Source organism: Drosophila mojavensis, unplaced genomic scaffold (genome assembly GCF_018153725.1).
Source record: "Drosophila mojavensis isolate 15081-1352.22 unplaced genomic scaffold, ASM1815372v1 contig_80, whole genome shotgun sequence".
In the NCBI taxonomy this organism is placed as follows: Eukaryota; Metazoa; Arthropoda; class Insecta; order Diptera; family Drosophilidae; genus Drosophila; species Drosophila mojavensis.
Window position 1 is genome coordinate 1,983,360 of NW_025318906.1, and position 17,468 is coordinate 2,000,827.

The window sequence follows — 17,468 nt, forward strand, 5'->3', positions numbered from 1 at the left end:
TTGCAATTCATCCATTTTCTAAATATATCATATCATCATGATCAAATCATCAAAGATTTTCGAGCACAGATCGAGGAATAAAGGCGTTAAATCTATAAATTATTGTGCGTAACTTCTATGATAGTCTATATATATTAAAAATATTTTCTTTCTCGGATATATCACCTCCATTGTTTACGAAAAAGAAAATTCTTGGCCTTTCGATTTGCTGCAGAGCATCTACCAGTCGCCCAGACCCACCTAGAACAGTTACTTGGTTATTTTTTGGCAGCCGCAGCTATAGCTGTAGCCACGCCACGCCCCAGACCAAGCGCCCCTGGGCAGTCAGTCTATTATATGGGGGCTGTAGCCGTCAGTGGATTTTTTGAGCGTTTGCCATGAAATATGCAAAGCGCAGTTAAAAACTTTTTATTTGTATTAATCAAACAGACTTTTTACGCGGCTTCACTCGGCTTTCACAGTTTTTGACATTTTGTGGCACAACAATGGCAGCGACTGCATAATAAAATATATATACAACCGATTCATTATACACTATATACACACATATATATATATAGCATATTTATATATGTATATTTACGACAATTATCGCTTTGGGGCATTTTAAAGCCAAACTCAAGGCAACTTTCACATGACAAATTAGTTGAGCAATAAAACTTGAGTGTGCTATCAAACTAAACTAAAAATATCGCCATCAATTACAAGGGCTCTCTCTCTCTCACTCTCTCTCTCTCTTTCGCTCTGCATGTGCTTGGCTGCTGCCAACGTGCGGCATATAAAAAGGTCATAAACAACGCGAACGACAACAACTTGAACTACGTCTAGGACTACATTGACAACACATTTGCCAAAAAGGGGGCTGAACTACATCATCGTGAGGCCCCACGCACTGTCCTGTCTATGCCACCCGTTCTACACCCCAACCTCTGCCAGCCTTCACCCTTGCAGCCCCTTTGCCATTTGCAATTTGGCAACACTTTTTCGGTTACGCGGCTGTGGGCAAACGTTGAGCACTTTATATAAATTCTACAATACTTTTCTTTCTTTCCTCTACGTTTCTTTTTTTTTTATGACCCTTAAGAGTGCATTCTACATGTACTCTGAATAAATATATACATGAAGAGCGTATATATACATATATATCTGTTTATATATCGGCTTTTGATATATTCGTTTAGTTCTTCGAGTGCGCGACGCTTTATTACACATTTTTGCTAAATTACACTTTGGCCGCTAGTTTATTGCGAATAGCCCATTTGTAAGAGCAGCAACAAAGCTGTTGTTGATGCTATTGAGATACCCTGGATATGCGTGGCTGTGGGCGGGTGTGATGGAATTGCATTCTAGAGGCGTAAACAGTTTGCAACTTTGAGAAATGGAAACTGTTAGAGAAAGAGCCACGAAAATGTTTTTATATATCGGAAGAGAACAAACAGTATAACAGGAAAATAGTATTACAGGAAAGATGGGAGTTCTATTTGCCAAAAGGGACAACTGAGAGACAGGGAGAAACTAAGACGAAAGAGGGAAATCTATGAATTGGAGTCAGTTAGTCAGAGAGAGAGAGATAGAAGAGTATCGATCTATATATTGAGATAACAAACAAAATAAATTTCTTGATTACAGAGTATCTGATAGTTGAGCAGCTGCCAGGTCAACTGGCAAACATATTGACTTGTTATATTATAGTTGCGTGGCATTTTAATAAGCCAAAAGTTGAACTGGAAGTAAACCTCAAATCGATTCCGAGTTTTACTAGTTGCAAGCGTCATTAAGTGCGCGTAATTATTCAATGACTGCCAAAGAGAGCGACAGAGAGAGAGAGAGAGAGTGAGAGAGCAGTTTAAAAGGAGAGACACGCATTTGGCTAGAATGCATTTTCCATAAAAAAAAGCAGAAGGAAACGTCAGCAGCAGCAGCAGGCGGCAGACATATACCAAAAGTTATTCCAGTGATAAATGATTTGGTAGAGTTGCTAAGACATGAAGACCTGAACTCCTGAAGACCTGAGGCATTATTAAGTTGACATTTAAAATTCTATAAATCATCAAGATTTACATTTTTGTCGCATTTAGCTGCACCTGTTGGCCAGCTGAAGAGGTAGGAGGTAGGAGCACCAGCTTGACTATATACCAAATTATGTGTATATATTTACATAATGCAACAGGATTGTGACTTTTGATAGACGTACTTACACTTTCGATGCATTTGCTACGATTTCATTCGTTCATTTTTTTCGGTGTCTGTTTTCTTTTCTATTTTCCAGATGGCGAACCTATCAAACTGCCCGACAATTTGGAGAGCCTGCCAAGAGCCGACAGTTTCCCATCGCAGCGACATCGTTGGAATACAAATGAGGTCAGTTTAACATACATGAACATAGGATATATATCTATAGACACTATACTATATATAGTCTCTGTGTGTATTTGTGCCTCGATTTGCATTTGATTGCACATAAAAAATGTCGAAACTGAAAGCTGAAAAACAACAACAGCAACAACAAAAACAACTTGACTCGCACTTGACAGGCAGGATGAGCCTGCCAGTCCTGCTGGCTGGACACTTTGACAGCGCTAAGGGACACGCTTCCTTTGACTATTTTTTCGTGTTAGAGATTAATAAGACACGCCTCGACCTGATGTGGACAGCTCTGCCTGCTTGGTTTATTAGAAATAGTCGCGAATTTGTTTCTTTTTTTCTGTTTATGCGCCACAAAACTATAATACAAATAGAAATGGTTTGGCGTGCCAGGATTCGCGAGGCGGTTCCATGGCCTTTGTCCCCTGGCCAGCGCACGTACGCGCCAAAGTTTCGTTTCAGCTCTTTGTGTTTACAATAAAACTTTTGCGCTTAAAAAAGCCGAACAGTCGCCCAGGCTATGGCCATGGCTGTTGCTCTGTTTTACTTGTGAATTAAACGCAACCGCAAATATTCATTTGGACAGTTGTAAAGTTTTTGCAAGAGAGTGAAAGAGGGAGAGAGGGAGTGGGAGGGAGACAGCGGAATTGGGCAGCAGCATTCGGTAAGCGACAATTTACATACTCGCGCGACAAGTTGACTAAATTAAAAATCAAGTAAAACAATGAGAGGCTAAATTTAAGCAGAGGATAAACAAGACTTTAATGCTCTAATAAGGAAGAAGAAGAGAGAAGATCAATGAGATGGAAAGTGAAGAGAGATCATTGAAGAGAGAAGATGAATAATTAAAAGAAGAGAAAAACGTTTTTAATGAACTAAGAAAAGAAAAAATACTAGAAAGGACTAGAACATAGGGAAAAAAGAATAGAGAATAGTGAATATAATAGAGAAGGAACCATATGGAATGAGTGGATAAGATTAAACGACCAAATTAAGAAAAGAACGGACAAGAAAGAAAGAGAATCGATCAACATGTAGTAAATGAATAAACTAGAGAAGCATAAAGAACAAAACTTTAGAAAAGAAAAGGATCGGGAATACAATGCCTCAATTCCAAGACAGTACAGTATTTACCTCATAAGAGTTCTACTCTTCACATGCAGGGTATTTAAGTAGTATATCTTACCCACTCTCTCATTATAAAGTACAGGCAGATTTTTATCTACTGAGGCATAATCAGAGTATAAAGCAGACCGTGCCACAGTTTATTAATATAAAGTTTCGCCAGGGGAAGGGCGGGGCTGTGTGGCCTATGGTTGTCGCACTCCCCACACCATAAACCCTGTCCAGCAGCCACTTCCGCCTCCTCCTCCTCCTCCTTCGCCTGCTGTACTGCATCAGCATGCAAAAATTACAAAATGTAACCGTGTACGAAGCATAAATAAAATTACGTACGCTTATTTTAGTCTGCTTACAGGCCGAGCAGGGTCAGGGGCGTAGCAGGAGGCTGACCAGCAGGAGGAGCTTTGAGTGGGGTTTTTAAGGTGGTTTTCAGCATTGGGTCTGACCATTAAATGGCCTCGCTTGGGCTTTTGGCTTTAACCACACGGTTTTAATTTGTCGCCGAGACTCGCAACTCGGCCATAAAGCAGCCGAGCAATGTACCAACTTCTGGTCAAATATATGGCACATGCCACGCCCCTCTGAAAAGCGCCTCTGAGCAGAATCAAGAAACTTATACGGCTAATATGTTCATTTTGGCTAATAATAAGCAGAGCTGTAAGTAAATAGCAAAGTCTAATTGTTTTGTGTGTGTTGCAAGTGCCACGAGTTGTGACAGGAGGCGTGCGTGGCAAGGGACGGGCCATGTGTGCGTGTGTGCAGCAAATGCGCTGAGGTGCGCATAAATATTTAATGCGCATTTCGCGCAGCTACTCGAACTCGAACGTATGTGCCTAGAATTCATCATAAAACCAACAACAGCAAAAATGAGAAAGAGTTGCCCGTGGCAAGCAGCTTGTGGCTGTGGCAGAGCTTTGGGGCATGCATAAATAAGCAACGGAGCCAATGCCAAAGTCAAAGGCAATTTGGACCAAAATGCAAACGTTTGCCACTTGACAAACACGCGCCTGTGATTTCTCAACTCTCAACCTACTCGAGCTAGCAGCCGCCCAATTCGTATAGTACACTGAGAGAAAGAGGCCATGAGTTATGGAAATTGTACGTGTATTAGGCGTGTATTTCCGTCATGGGAGCTCTAAATGATTATTGAAGAAATAATAACTAAATTATAAATATTAATATTACTAATATACAAAGGACATCAAACCTTTGTTGGCTAGTGTAATTAATTCAAGAGTTTTCTATATTAGTCGCTATATTCATTCCTTTAGCTTTATCGATATCTAGTTTCAAAAACGTTTCATACACATTCCTAGTCATCGTTTCGCTCCACTTCCCCTTGCTTTTCTCTCAGTGCAGCTGCTGTGCATACAATTTTTATGACACTCGCAAATGCTGCGATTTCTGACATATGAAATTGTTGCTGCACATCGTCAATGGGCTATGTATGAGGACTATAAGGACTATGGACTACGGGCATACGAAATACGGCATGTGGAAGCATGCGAAGGCATGGACTACGGCCGTCGCCAGCTGTGCGCGCGCGAGTTGAGAGCTCAGAACTGAGAGTTTTTTTTTTGGCCAGTTGTTGACGGCGCAGATGAATGGGTTCTTCGTCTTTGAATGGGCATGAATGTGAGTGTATGGGAGTGTAGTGTTTGTGTGTGAGTGTATGGCTACTTTACATTATTCATGCAACGTCAAGGCTGGCAAAACAAATTGATAACTTTATCGGCAAAACATGCAATGAAATGCCAAATGGGCAAAAGCTCAGCAAACACACAGAGTTGCCACCCAGACCCAACTCGTTTTCGTTTGGCTCTTTGTGTGATTTGCATTTGAATGTTTTACTGTACTTAAGCGCAGCTAACTTCACATTCTTCTTCATTTCTTGAATAGACTTCGCATGCTGTCACATGTCTTACGCATATTTCATAGTCTTTATAGTCTTCCTCTTTCACTTTTTACTTCCACTTCATATTCCACGCATATTTAATTGGCAATTGGCAATTTGCAACGCGACAGAGTTTTTACCCCATTCTCTCATTCTCTTTCTTTACTTTTATTATTTATATTTCTCCCTCTCTCATCCAGATATTCTACTAAACAGTCTCATAGTCAAATGCCTTTATAGATCTCTCACTCCTTAGCTTAATTTCATCACTCTTGACTGTCATATATATCTCTCTCACTCCATCTCTCTTTCTGTTGAGTGTTTATCAACGTTTTTTATACCCTCTCTCCCTCTTTTCCTTTAATTCTTCACTCACTTCTATCACACTCTCTTCCACACACCGATTCCACTCATTCTGCTGTTCATGCCCAGGTGTCAAGTGGCGACACCTGTAAATTGTGGTCACACTTGGGCATCCTGTGGCTTCCTGCCTTTAGCTTTGGGTGTTGCTGTTGCTGCTGCTGCGGTCAAATGAAATTTCTAAAATGTTTTCCTTTGTTTTATGCGCAACAAACCGAAAGCAACAAAAAGGGACAAGGGACAAGGGGCAAGGGAAAAGAGAAACGGAAACTTTTGCCGGACAATGAGGCAGGAAATGCCGCGAGTGCTTTGGCTAGCTAAAAATTTTCCAGTAACTCGGAAATTGTTAGCACGTTCACTTAACTTGGTTAACATTCATTTGCACAGTTTATAGAAGTTCTCATTGCCGTTGCTGCTGTTGTTTTTGTTGTTGTGCTTTAAGAATCGGTAAACACACGTGACTTGCTGATTAGGCAAGCTGAAGGACGCCTCAAGTGAGGGGGGAGTAGAAAAACAAATGAGACGAAGCCGGAATACTCTATAAGATAATGGGTCAGTGGACAGCTCAAGTGGCTTTGTGGAAGTCTTTAAATAAAATATCAAAAGTGATTTGAAGGAAAAGTTAACAAAATCGTATGTTTGGTTAAGTTGGCCGTCATATCTATATAATATATATAATAGTTCATATATTTTCATAAAAACCTTTTATTAGTATATTTATAATCGCACTTCTCTAAACATATTTAATCGCTTTTTCAACAAATATTTGTTTGCTTGTTTGTTGTTACTAAAATATTTCAGGAAATCGCAGCGATTCTTATCAGCTTTGATAAACACAGCGAGTGGCAATCAAAAGAAGTCAAAACAAGGTGAGTCATGCTAAATGTTGGCCCAGATTTGTGCGAAGCGCAATATCTTCAAATCTCTTATAAATTCCCTCTTCTCTCTCTCTCTCTCTCTCTCTTTCCTTTTCTCTCTGACAGACCCAAGAGCGGCTCTCTGCTGCTCTATTCGAGAAAGAAAGTGCGCTACAGACGCGATGGCTACTGCTGGAAGAAGCGCAAGGATGGGAAGACAACCCGCGAGGATCACATGAAACTTAAAGTACAAGGCACTGAGGTAGGCTATGATCTTGTCTAATATTGGGAATCATTGAGTTCTACGAGTTCACACTGTAAATTGAAACTAGAGATACTGATTAATAGGAATAGATATATAATATTAGCATTACAATCAGTTCAGATCACAAACCAAAATCGTTGCAAACAAAAATCCGCTTAGACCTAAGTTTGTAGTTTAGTAGCATCGCTTCGATTTGAGAGGTTTTTCCTAGTGACATTTTCTTTATTAAAAACTCCCATTGACGCCTGCTGGGCAATTAGTCAATTAGCCAAAAAGTCTTAAAAACTGGACAAGACTTTGTCCAGGAACCCATAAAAGTGACTAGATAAAAAAAAAAAAAAAAGACAAATAAACGGAAGGCAAAGCTTAGGTTTAACTGCCTTAACTGCTTGAGGGTTGTTAGAAACACTTTTTTTCTTCGTTCGCTGTGAATTATGATTTTCCGGCGGAAATATAAGTATAACAGTTTCATTTCTTTTTTGTTTCTTTCTATTGTCCTTACCCTTGTACTGGGCGTTTGTTTGTCTGCTAATGAAATAAGCTTTGGCTGGGGTTAAGCGTATTTTTGTCTGACTGGGAACTCAGAATTCTTCATATGTTTAGCTGTATATATAAATGTATATAGAAGAAGAGGAAAAAACTGTTGGCAATTTCACGCCAATTTTTTCTTGTTTGTTTTAATTTTTATTTTAATACCGCTTGCAGTTGGCGAAGGTTTTTTTTGCCGAAGACAAGTAGCTGCCGCGAGATTTATGCACTTGGCAAACACACAGCAGGGGTTTTCCTTTTCGGTCTGTCCGTCCGGCTGTCCGTCTGTCCGTCTGTCTGCTTTACACGATAACTAATATTTATAAACGTGGAACACTTCTGCAAATATAGCAAAAAGACAGAAAAGAAGTCAGCGGCATATCGTTCAAAGACGACGGCCAACAAAATTTATCAGCGCCAAATAGCAAAAGAAATTGCGCAGAAAACAAAAACAAGAACAAGCATAAAGGAAGTAGAAGATGAGAAGGAAGCAGCAGCAGCAGCAGCAGTAGATAATGTTGTAGAAGTCACACAAAAAAGGGTTTGATTTTTGGCACTTGACTTTTGGCTTTTGCCTTCAGCTAAAGTCTACACTGGCGCCCCCTAGCGTGGGCGTTTGGTAATTTAATTTGAGTTGCGTCTTTTTTATGTCTTCCAATTAAATCAAGGCGCTGCGTGTAGCTCTGGCTATATAAATCAATATATAAATCTATATCACTGTCTCTATCTTTCTATCGCTATCTCTACATTTTTATGTTCTTGTTTGTGTTTCTATTTTGTTTCTGGCTAAATTGTTTTCCCAATTGCTCCACAGTGCATCTATGGTTGTTACGTACACTCGGCCATATTGCCCACATTTCATCGCAGATGTTACTGGCTATTGCAGGTAGGTAAGACAGCTTGGTTGTGGGACACACTTACTAAGCTGAACTACTTTATCTTTGTGACAACAAAAAACAGAATCCGGACATTGTTTTGGTGCATTATCTGAATGTGCCGTATCCGGATGATAATAAAATGGCTGTCATTGCGCCGAGCATAACGCTCTGGGGCGATAAGAAGGAGTGGACAAAGGAGGAGCTGGTTAGCCAACTAAAGCCTATGCGTGAGTATAACAGTTGTAGCAGTTGAGGTCTATACTGTAAAGAATTTCCATTGTATGCAGTGTCCACAGTTAATTCAGATGAAGATTCTGATTCCGGCAATGATATTGAGATATCGGTAAGTGTAAAATTGTATATAACAGTTTGTAAAACAATTTATATAACAGTTTGTATAACAGTTTGTATAACAGTTTGTTAAAAAGCTATAAAAAAAGGGGCAATACTTTTATAATAATCGGTAAAATAGGTCGTATACAAGTTATTTAGCTTTTTGTACTGGCTCTACCCTAGCAACTGTTTTTACTGCCTTCGTTACACTGTATAACAGTTTCTCAAATACAATTCTCTCCCACAGACGGCCGAAACTGTAGAGTCCATTGTATGCCAGCTGATGGAGAAGCAACGTCTCTCGCGGCAAGCCGCGTTGGTTAAGCAACTCGATTGCGGCTGCGGCGATGCCAACTGTGCGGATGGCAAGACCTGCACGCATCCCGTTATGCGACGCACGGGCGGCATATTGAAGGGCGTCTCAGAGAAGCGACCCAATGACGCCTACAGCACAGCCAACGGCACGCCCAACGTTGTGGTGGCCAGCAAGGTGAGTGGAGCGCAGCAGCAGGAAATGGGGATTTGGGGCTTAAGATTCTGTTTGCTTTACAGCTGTATTCACGTTGGTCGGAGCGACACAGGCAGCGCGATGCGACGTTGCATTTGGAGAATCCGCACGCGCAGTTCCACAATGCCACGCAGCAGCTGCCGCAAGAGTCGGCGATCAAATTTCAAATCATTCCCCAGCAGCAACAACAACAACAGCAGCAGCAGCAACAGGCCAATCACAACGAAGGCAGCTATCAGCAGCAATATCGTGGCGCCAATCAGATGCTGGCCACAAGAAACAATCTGATAATACAACAGCAGCAGCAGCAGCAACAGCAACAACAACATCAACAGCAGCAACAACAGCAGCAACAACAACAACAATATCAACAGCAGCAGCATCTGAACTTGCAGCGCTTCGTAGCTAGTCACAATCAAAGCAATCAAAGTCATAATCAACTCAACAGCAACAACAACAGCAACAGCAATACTAGCAACAGCTCAGCACATTTAAATCATCGCCTGCAAATTGCCAATACAACAATAACGGCAACAACAAGGGAGGCGGCAGCAGCAGCAGCAGCTGTAGCTGCAACAACAACAGCAGCAAATGTCATGGATACGGAACTAATTGAAAACCAAAGCCAACAGCAGCAGCAGCAGCAGCAGTTGACCGCAAATAGCAACAAACTGAGCCACAATACAAATAACAGCAGCAATAAGCAATTAACAGTAGCAGCAGCATTAGCAACAACAACAACAGCAGCAGGAGCAGCAGCAACAGCTCACACAAACAACGAATTAAATGTCATAAACAACAACAGCAATAACTTTATATACAATCAACAGCAGCAAGCCAACACTCAACAGCAGCAACATTATTATAAATTGCAACAGACACCAACCCCCAACAGCAGCTGCAGCAGCAGCGGCAGCAGCAATCAACCCCCAGTTGAGGCCATGTGTATGTCACCTGAGCATCACAGCAGCAACAGCAACAGTAGCAACAACAACAACCATCAACTTGGAGCAACAGCAGCAACGTCTTCCGCTGGCAATACTCCTTCCACATCAGCAACATCATCCACCTCCAGTTCCTTACAGTCGATTATCGATGGCAATCAGCAGCAACAAATTACAACGACAACAGCAACAACAACAACAGCAGGAGGAGCAGCAGCAACAGCAACAACAACTTGTGATAATTTAATGAGCGCCAATGCGCATGCTGAGGTAAGTTTTGACCGCAAATCAACTGCATTTATGCCTATTTATGCTGATTAAATTTAACTGACAGCTGGAGTTGGGCGGCGGCAGCAGCAACAGCAGCGAGCAACAGCAGCAGCAGCAACAACAGCAACAGCAGCAGGCGTCTAGCAACTATAGCGTCAACAATCAGGCAACTGATGCCCAAATTCTTAATGGTTGTGCCAACTACAGTGCTTCCAGTGACAACAGCAGCCAAATTAGTGACAGCAACAACAACAGCAGCAGTCGCAGTCGCAGCAGCAGCAACAGCAACAACAGCAACGACGATGAGCCCCAAGCAGAGTCAATGAGTTTCTTCAATGAGACATTGGATCTATCACATGAGGATATACAACGCACGCTCATTGCCAATATGCCCTACAACAACAACAGCAGCAATCCAACAGCAGTAGCAGCAGCAGAGGACCCAGCGACAGCAGCAGCAGCTAGCAGCAACAACAACGAAACAGCGCAACAGCAATCAGATGAACGCGAAGACGAGGATGCGGCTGATGTATTTGCCAATTTGGATGCCTTTGATATGCTGGTTGAGTTTCCCGAACTGGATCTGGATGATAAGCAGGCGTTGAATAATACAGCCGTCGAGCAGGTGCATCATCAGGCCGGTGGCTCCTACCTAGCCACGCCCCAGCCCACAAGCACGCAGCGAAAGTTGCTCAACATTTGTGACTTTAGTCCGGAATGGTCCTACACGGAGGGCGGGGTCAAGGTGCTCGTAGCAGGTCCTTGGACGAGTGATGGAGGCTGCTACACGGTGCTCTTCGATGCACAGCCTGTGCCCACGGTGCTCGTCCAGGAGGGCGTCTTGCGCTGCTACTGTCCGGCACATGAGGCAGGTTTGGTTACCTTGCAGGTGGCATGTGATGGATTCTTGGTCTCCAATGCGGCGATGTTTGAGTACAAGCTATCGCTGCTGGCAGATGCGCCATTCGATGCCAGCAGCTCCAATGACTGCCTGTATAAGTTCACGCTGCTGAACCGCTTGTCTACCATCGATGAGAAACTGCAGCTGAAGCTGGAGAATGAGCTCACCGTAAGTGCACCGACTCCTTGCCTATGAAATAGAATGTCCTCTCTCTCAACTATGATCCCTCCCTTTGCAGTTCGATCAGACTTCTCTTTTTCTTGAGCCCAACTTTGAAGAGAAACTGGTGCTCTATTGCCATCGGCTCACGAAGCACGCTTGGAGCACGCCCAGCACTGGCGCCAATTGGAGCGTTGGCCTGCGTGGCATGACCCTGCTTCATCTGGCCGCCGCCTTGGGCTATGCCAAGCTGGTGGGCGCCATGCTTAACTGGCGCGCAGAGAATCCACATATCATACTGGAAACGGAGCTGGACGCACTTAGCCAGGATGTGCATGGCTTTACGCCCTTGGCTTGGGCCTGTGTTCGTGGACATTTGGAGTGCACTCTGCTGCTCTACAAGTGGAATCAAAATGCGTTAAAGATCAAAACGCAGGCCCAGCAAACGCCGCTCGATTTGGCCAGCTTGAAGGGCCACAAGCAGCTGCTGCAGCAGCTGTGCCGGCTTGAAAAGGAACGCTGCCGCAAGCCACAGCCACGCGGCGGACTGGCCAATCTCTCCATGAATCTGGCCGTCGAGGCGGCCACTGAGGAGTCCAATTATAGTGTCTACGAGATGGAACTGCAGCGCAGACATGACGGAGTCTTCCTACGACCTGTGGCGCTTCATAGGTAAATTTGCAAACCTGAGTAGAGTTTATGCAGTTGGGTTGATTTTATACATGGGCATGCAAGGCCAAGCGATTCTAAGAATGATTTTCAAGCAGATATATCTAAATATAGACAGTTTTGAATAGCTTTCACTAGTATATACGACCACCTAAAATTTGAATCCGTTTTAATAGAATATGTAAATCTTCTCAAAATAGTTTATAGTTGCTTTACTCTCACTTCTGCTGTCATTGTTATACCCATGTTAAACCCATTGAAAAATGAGAATTCAGGGCAGTAGGAGTCCTGTCAGAACCCATAATATATATATCTCTGTTCCTGATCAGCAACAGCTCCTGGGTTGATGTAGTCTTTCTAGTCGGTATGTCCCTCAGTTTATAAGAACAAGGAAATTCTCTGCTTTAAATTCTGAATCCTCCACAAAATATATTTCTATTTTCTTCCAGCAATCAAAGTCCGCCAAATAACAGCAGTCGCTACTCGAAGCGCTCTTCCATAGATAGTGGCATCAACATGGATATGCGCAGCAAATCCGGAAAGCCATTAGCTAGAATGCACGGGTAAGCTATATCCAGCTATGCCATACCCTATACCAAAAACAATAAACATTTCTGATTTTTAGTAACTATGAGACACATGACAACTATGCTCTGGGCGTGGATTCTCCTTTGGACTCGCTGAGCGGCAACAATTGTTCCGGTCTGCTATCGCCAATGCGTAAAATGGATTTCGCTCTATGTAAGTTGAGGGCCGTCAATCGAGAGTTTAATGCTCTCTATTAGATAAACTCTTTACTGTGTGTACGATTGTATATGAATGCTATAAAAATCAAAATTCTAAACACCAGGCGAGGTATCCACGGGCGAATCGAGTCCCATACACGACAAAGACATCGATTGCGATGACAATTCGACGAGCGTGACTGACACAACTTTAAATAATGAGCTCAACGATGCGGTCGTAGGTTAGTCTGAGGAAGCTGTCTCTCTCTCTTTCTCTCTCTATGCTAACCACTTAACGTAATGTCGTAATAATGTAACGTAACAATCCAAAGGGGAAAGAAGCGCTGGCCATCATCAAATCTAATATGCATTTTGTGTATAGCTCGCTCGCTCGCTCTATCTCTATATCTGTCTCTCTTACACTCTTATATATATACATATATATTTCTCGCTGTCTGTCTCTCAATGTTGTTGTTGTTGGTTGCTGTTGCTAATTGTTGTTGTTGCATACATACATATATAGAAAAATACACAGACACATACACACACACTCACACACACATAGCTAGCTCTGAGCTCTGAGCCTCTAATATCCAAAATTAATTTATATAAATGTATCGGATGATGTTCTTGATGTTTGTTCTAGCTATGAATATGCATATGAGTGTATTCATAGAACAGTTTATGGTTTCGATGTAAATACTCTATGAGTGTCTCACACACACAGACACTGATATAACTAACTATATATATATATATATATATATATATACGTTCGGCATATGTATTTGTATTTGATTAGAACTAATCTTAAATGTGTGTTTTTGTCGATGTATAACACTAACACTATATTAAGACTATTATATTAAGACTATTACTAACACTGACACTAATACACATACACACATATACATACTCACACACATACATACACATACGCTGTATATTTATACTCAAAATGTGTTCATTCTGTAAATATGAAATGCGTGTGTGTCTGACTATTGGAAAACTAACACATGCAAACATATAAACGTGCTCATTAACGAGGGTGGCTTGAAGAATTACAAATTTCTTGGAATGTGAAAACAAAATTCAACCAAATGAAATCATGCGCATCAATTCAAGTAATCTGACCATCTTTAAGGGAACTTTATATAGTTTCAACTGTCAAATTCTCAAGCTGCCCTCGTGCAATTAACTCTGGTGCTTGTCGATGTATATTTAAACAGAAAAACAGCATTATATGTAGACTCGTTAATTGAACTGTGTAAAGCGTAGTAAATCGAACCCAAAGTATAGCTCAATTCATTTTATGTGGCCTACTTTCAGGGGATTCGGATGCAAAAGTTTTGACGCTAGCGGAGCATATTATAGCAGCCATGCCAGATAGGATCAAGGTGAGTGAGATATGGTATATATATGTATATTCTATATGCTAATGTACACCCTTCTCTTGCAGAACGAAGCACATGAAATGATGGTCTTGGGCAGCCCCTTGACGGAGCCACTCACCTCAGAGTCGTCGGCTCTGACAGATAGCTTTATGGATCCGCTGCTCGATTCGTTGCCCAATACACATTTCGATAGCGATTTTAGTTTCGATTTCCATGATCACAGCTATCGATATCATGATGTGAGCACACCTTGTTCTAGTCTGAGTCCCGCCAGTTCGGGTCCTTTGCAATCGCCGGCTAGCTATTCCATACTCGGCACAGATCCTTCGGTCAGCTCACCTAGTCCGCCGCCTTCAACAAAACAATTGACGGAGTTCCTGCACGCTTCCAGCATATCGCAATATCCCTTCGAGGCAGACTTCTCGAAGCTAACGCTCACAGACACCGAGCAGCGTGAGCTTTACGAGGCAGCCAAGTGCATACAGAAGGCATATCGTTCGTACAAGGGCCGCCAGAAGATGGAGGAGCAGAATAAGGAGCGTACCGCTGCAATCGTTATACAAAACTATTATCGTCGCTATAAGCAATACGCTTACTACAGGCAGATGACCAATGCAGCTCTAGTCATACAGCACGGCTATCGGTCGTATCGACGCAATAAGCGCTTCAAGAAGTCCCAACTGGGCACTGGCAGCGAACAGGGCAGCGTGAGCAGCAATTCCCAATGCCTGTCCAGCTTTTACGATCACTACAAACAGGATCAGCAGCAACAGCAGGAGCTCAGCTCACAGCCCAGCACGCCAAAGGAGACGAGTCCTTCGGGTCCCTTGAAGTGAGTGAAAGTTTCATTTGCGAAATAATATTCTTTTTTGTAGTATACTCATAAAGCTTCGATACATTCAAAACTGTATCTATATACATACATATATCGAATACAGATTATTATCTATAACCATATCTAATCTATATCTTTACACAGGCGTACATACTCGCAGTCGACACAAAATCAGGCGGCCAGAAAAATACAACAGTTCATGAGACAATCACGCATCAAGTAAGTTCTTATACCCTATAACCATATCCCTATTTATACCTAAGCTCTATATATAAATAAGTAAAGATTTGGGTACTAAAAATTGAATTATATATAAACATCTTGCACGCTAGCATTTGGGATAGCAACTTGACGACTTTGGTAAGATGTTAATGGGATAGCATCGATTAAGTAGTAGTCGATAGTTTATTGTATCTATAATTTTCTATTGTTCGATAGAAAAAAAAAAATAAAAATAAAAAAATTTACATGTTTTTATGTATAAATCGATTTCTAAAAGAAAATAAATATTCGATACTTTTAGTTTATCTATTTTTAATTAGCTCATTATTTATGTATCAGATTTATCTAATTGAATCTTTATTATATAAATACTAATATACTTCATTTACTTATCTATATAGACTACAGAGAGAGCGAGCCGAAAAAGAGAAGCTGGTGCACCAACGCAGGGCGGAATACCTTCAAAACTTGCAGTATCAAGGGCAACAGGAAATGGCAGTATGCCATAGTGAGAATAGGTAACTTCTAACTCGATATCAATTACAAATGTATATGTAATGTATATATATTTTATCTTACAGCAACAATAACATCAACAATCTGCAACATATGCAATCCAATCAATGAGAGAGAAGCGAAAAGAGAAGCAAAAAAATATATATGGAATAAAAACTATGTTCAATAAGAATTTATTAATAGCTTTAACAACTGAGTGAAACTTTCTACTTTCATAATTGTTTATTAAGACACGCAGCACCTCTTGTAGTGGAACTTTTCGTTTTTGACTTGATAATACTTATATATATATATACCTATATATATAAATTATATATGTAATAGCAAGATCTGCACTTTTATTCATTTGCATAACGAATTTTAATATATACACATATAAAACGATTGATTTTCTGAAACTTTGTAAAACGTAGTTTTAGTATTTTATAAAACAACAACAAAAGCAACAAAAAATCTTCGCAAAAGAGATATGTAGAGAGCTCTACTTTTCCATTTGTCAACTCAAAAGAACTTATTAACGAAGCCTTCGAAAAACTTTTTAACTCCAAGTGTAGCAAAAGAAATTTAGTCTTAAATACTTTAAAACCAAATAATAGAAATCAATATAAAACATAGATATAATTCTAAATATATACATGATATATGCTCTATGCCTAGTAGTTACATTTGTATATATATCAAATTAGGTCTAATTCGAAACCCTAAACAAGAACTTTAAACTATTTTATTGTAATTGTATTTAAATTTTGAGCTCTGCTTGTTTCTAAAACAGCGTGTAATAATATCTAAAAGCATTAATTCTCGATTTTAATCATAAATATGTATGAAAATATCTAGCTATATATATAGTATTATATATTATACTTAAAGCTCAGCTCGAAAGTCCAAATGTTGTTGTTGATTTCTAAAATCGATAGAGCAAAAACACAAAATATCACGTTAAACATTTTTTTCATTTCCTTTTTTTTCTAATTTGTAACCGTACTTTAAGATTAGGTATGCGCTATATATATATTTGTTTAACGCAAGTACTTAAATCCAAGTCTGTCAACTTTATGTGACTTTTGTAGTCTAGCAATAAAAAATTAATTATAAAATAATACAAAAATAATATCCTATGCATGCAATCGATAAATCGTACTATATACATATATATAAATAACTGTTCAATCTTTAACCGATAACATTAGGGAAAGGTCGATTTTCGCTATTCAAAACTAAATGTAACAATACAAGAATTTTTGTAAATTATTTTTGTCCGTCCACATTGTTAGCTTTCATAAACGAAAAGATATATAAATATATATATATATACAGTAATATATATACTGTATATTACTGTATATATAACAACGTTTTCTGAGCAAAACTCGTGAAACTTGACATACATACAATTTATATAGACATACCTCCAGCACGCCTCAGAAAAATGAAAAAGTAAACATTGAAAGAAATCTTGTCATATATATAATATTAAGAATTGATAGACACACACAGCCACACACATACATACACATACACACTTCAATTTCTACGACATGTGCAGAAAGAACTCATTGCATTTGGGCTGTGAGTTAATCTATATATATATATCTACTCTATCTATCCCTAGACATATTTGTTGCGGGCTTGCAGCTAGAGCCAATTCTATAGATCGATTACCAATTGTTAACTATATTGAAACTTACCAAAAAACAACTTCATTTTCCGCACCTACTCTTAAA

The 17,468-nt window shown here is 40.3% G+C and overlaps 1 protein-coding gene across 1 annotated transcript in view; it reads left to right on the forward strand.

Annotated features, from left to right (window-relative positions):
• The window catches only part of LOC6578431, a 43,645-nt gene extending 27,470 nt beyond the window's left edge, over positions 1 to 16,175 (forward strand). Inside the window, 18 exon segments of the mRNA XM_032729816.2 lie at positions 2,270 to 2,361; positions 6,542 to 6,609; positions 6,724 to 6,859; positions 8,205 to 8,276; positions 8,351 to 8,495; positions 8,556 to 8,611; positions 8,849 to 9,091; positions 9,154 to 10,323; positions 10,388 to 11,392; positions 11,463 to 12,055; positions 12,502 to 12,615; positions 12,678 to 12,793; positions 12,903 to 13,019; positions 14,107 to 14,174; positions 14,237 to 15,003; positions 15,151 to 15,225; positions 15,630 to 15,746; positions 15,810 to 16,175. Of these exon segments, the coding sequence (XP_032585707.1) occupies positions 2,270 to 2,361; positions 6,542 to 6,609; positions 6,724 to 6,859; positions 8,205 to 8,276; positions 8,351 to 8,495; positions 8,556 to 8,611; positions 8,849 to 9,091; positions 9,154 to 10,323; positions 10,388 to 11,392; positions 11,463 to 12,055; positions 12,502 to 12,615; positions 12,678 to 12,793; positions 12,903 to 13,019; positions 14,107 to 14,174; positions 14,237 to 15,003; positions 15,151 to 15,225; positions 15,630 to 15,746; positions 15,810 to 15,855 (5,000 nt within the window). The 3' untranslated portion in view covers positions 15,856 to 16,175.
• Positions 16,176 to 17,468: the final 1,293 nt, after the last annotated feature.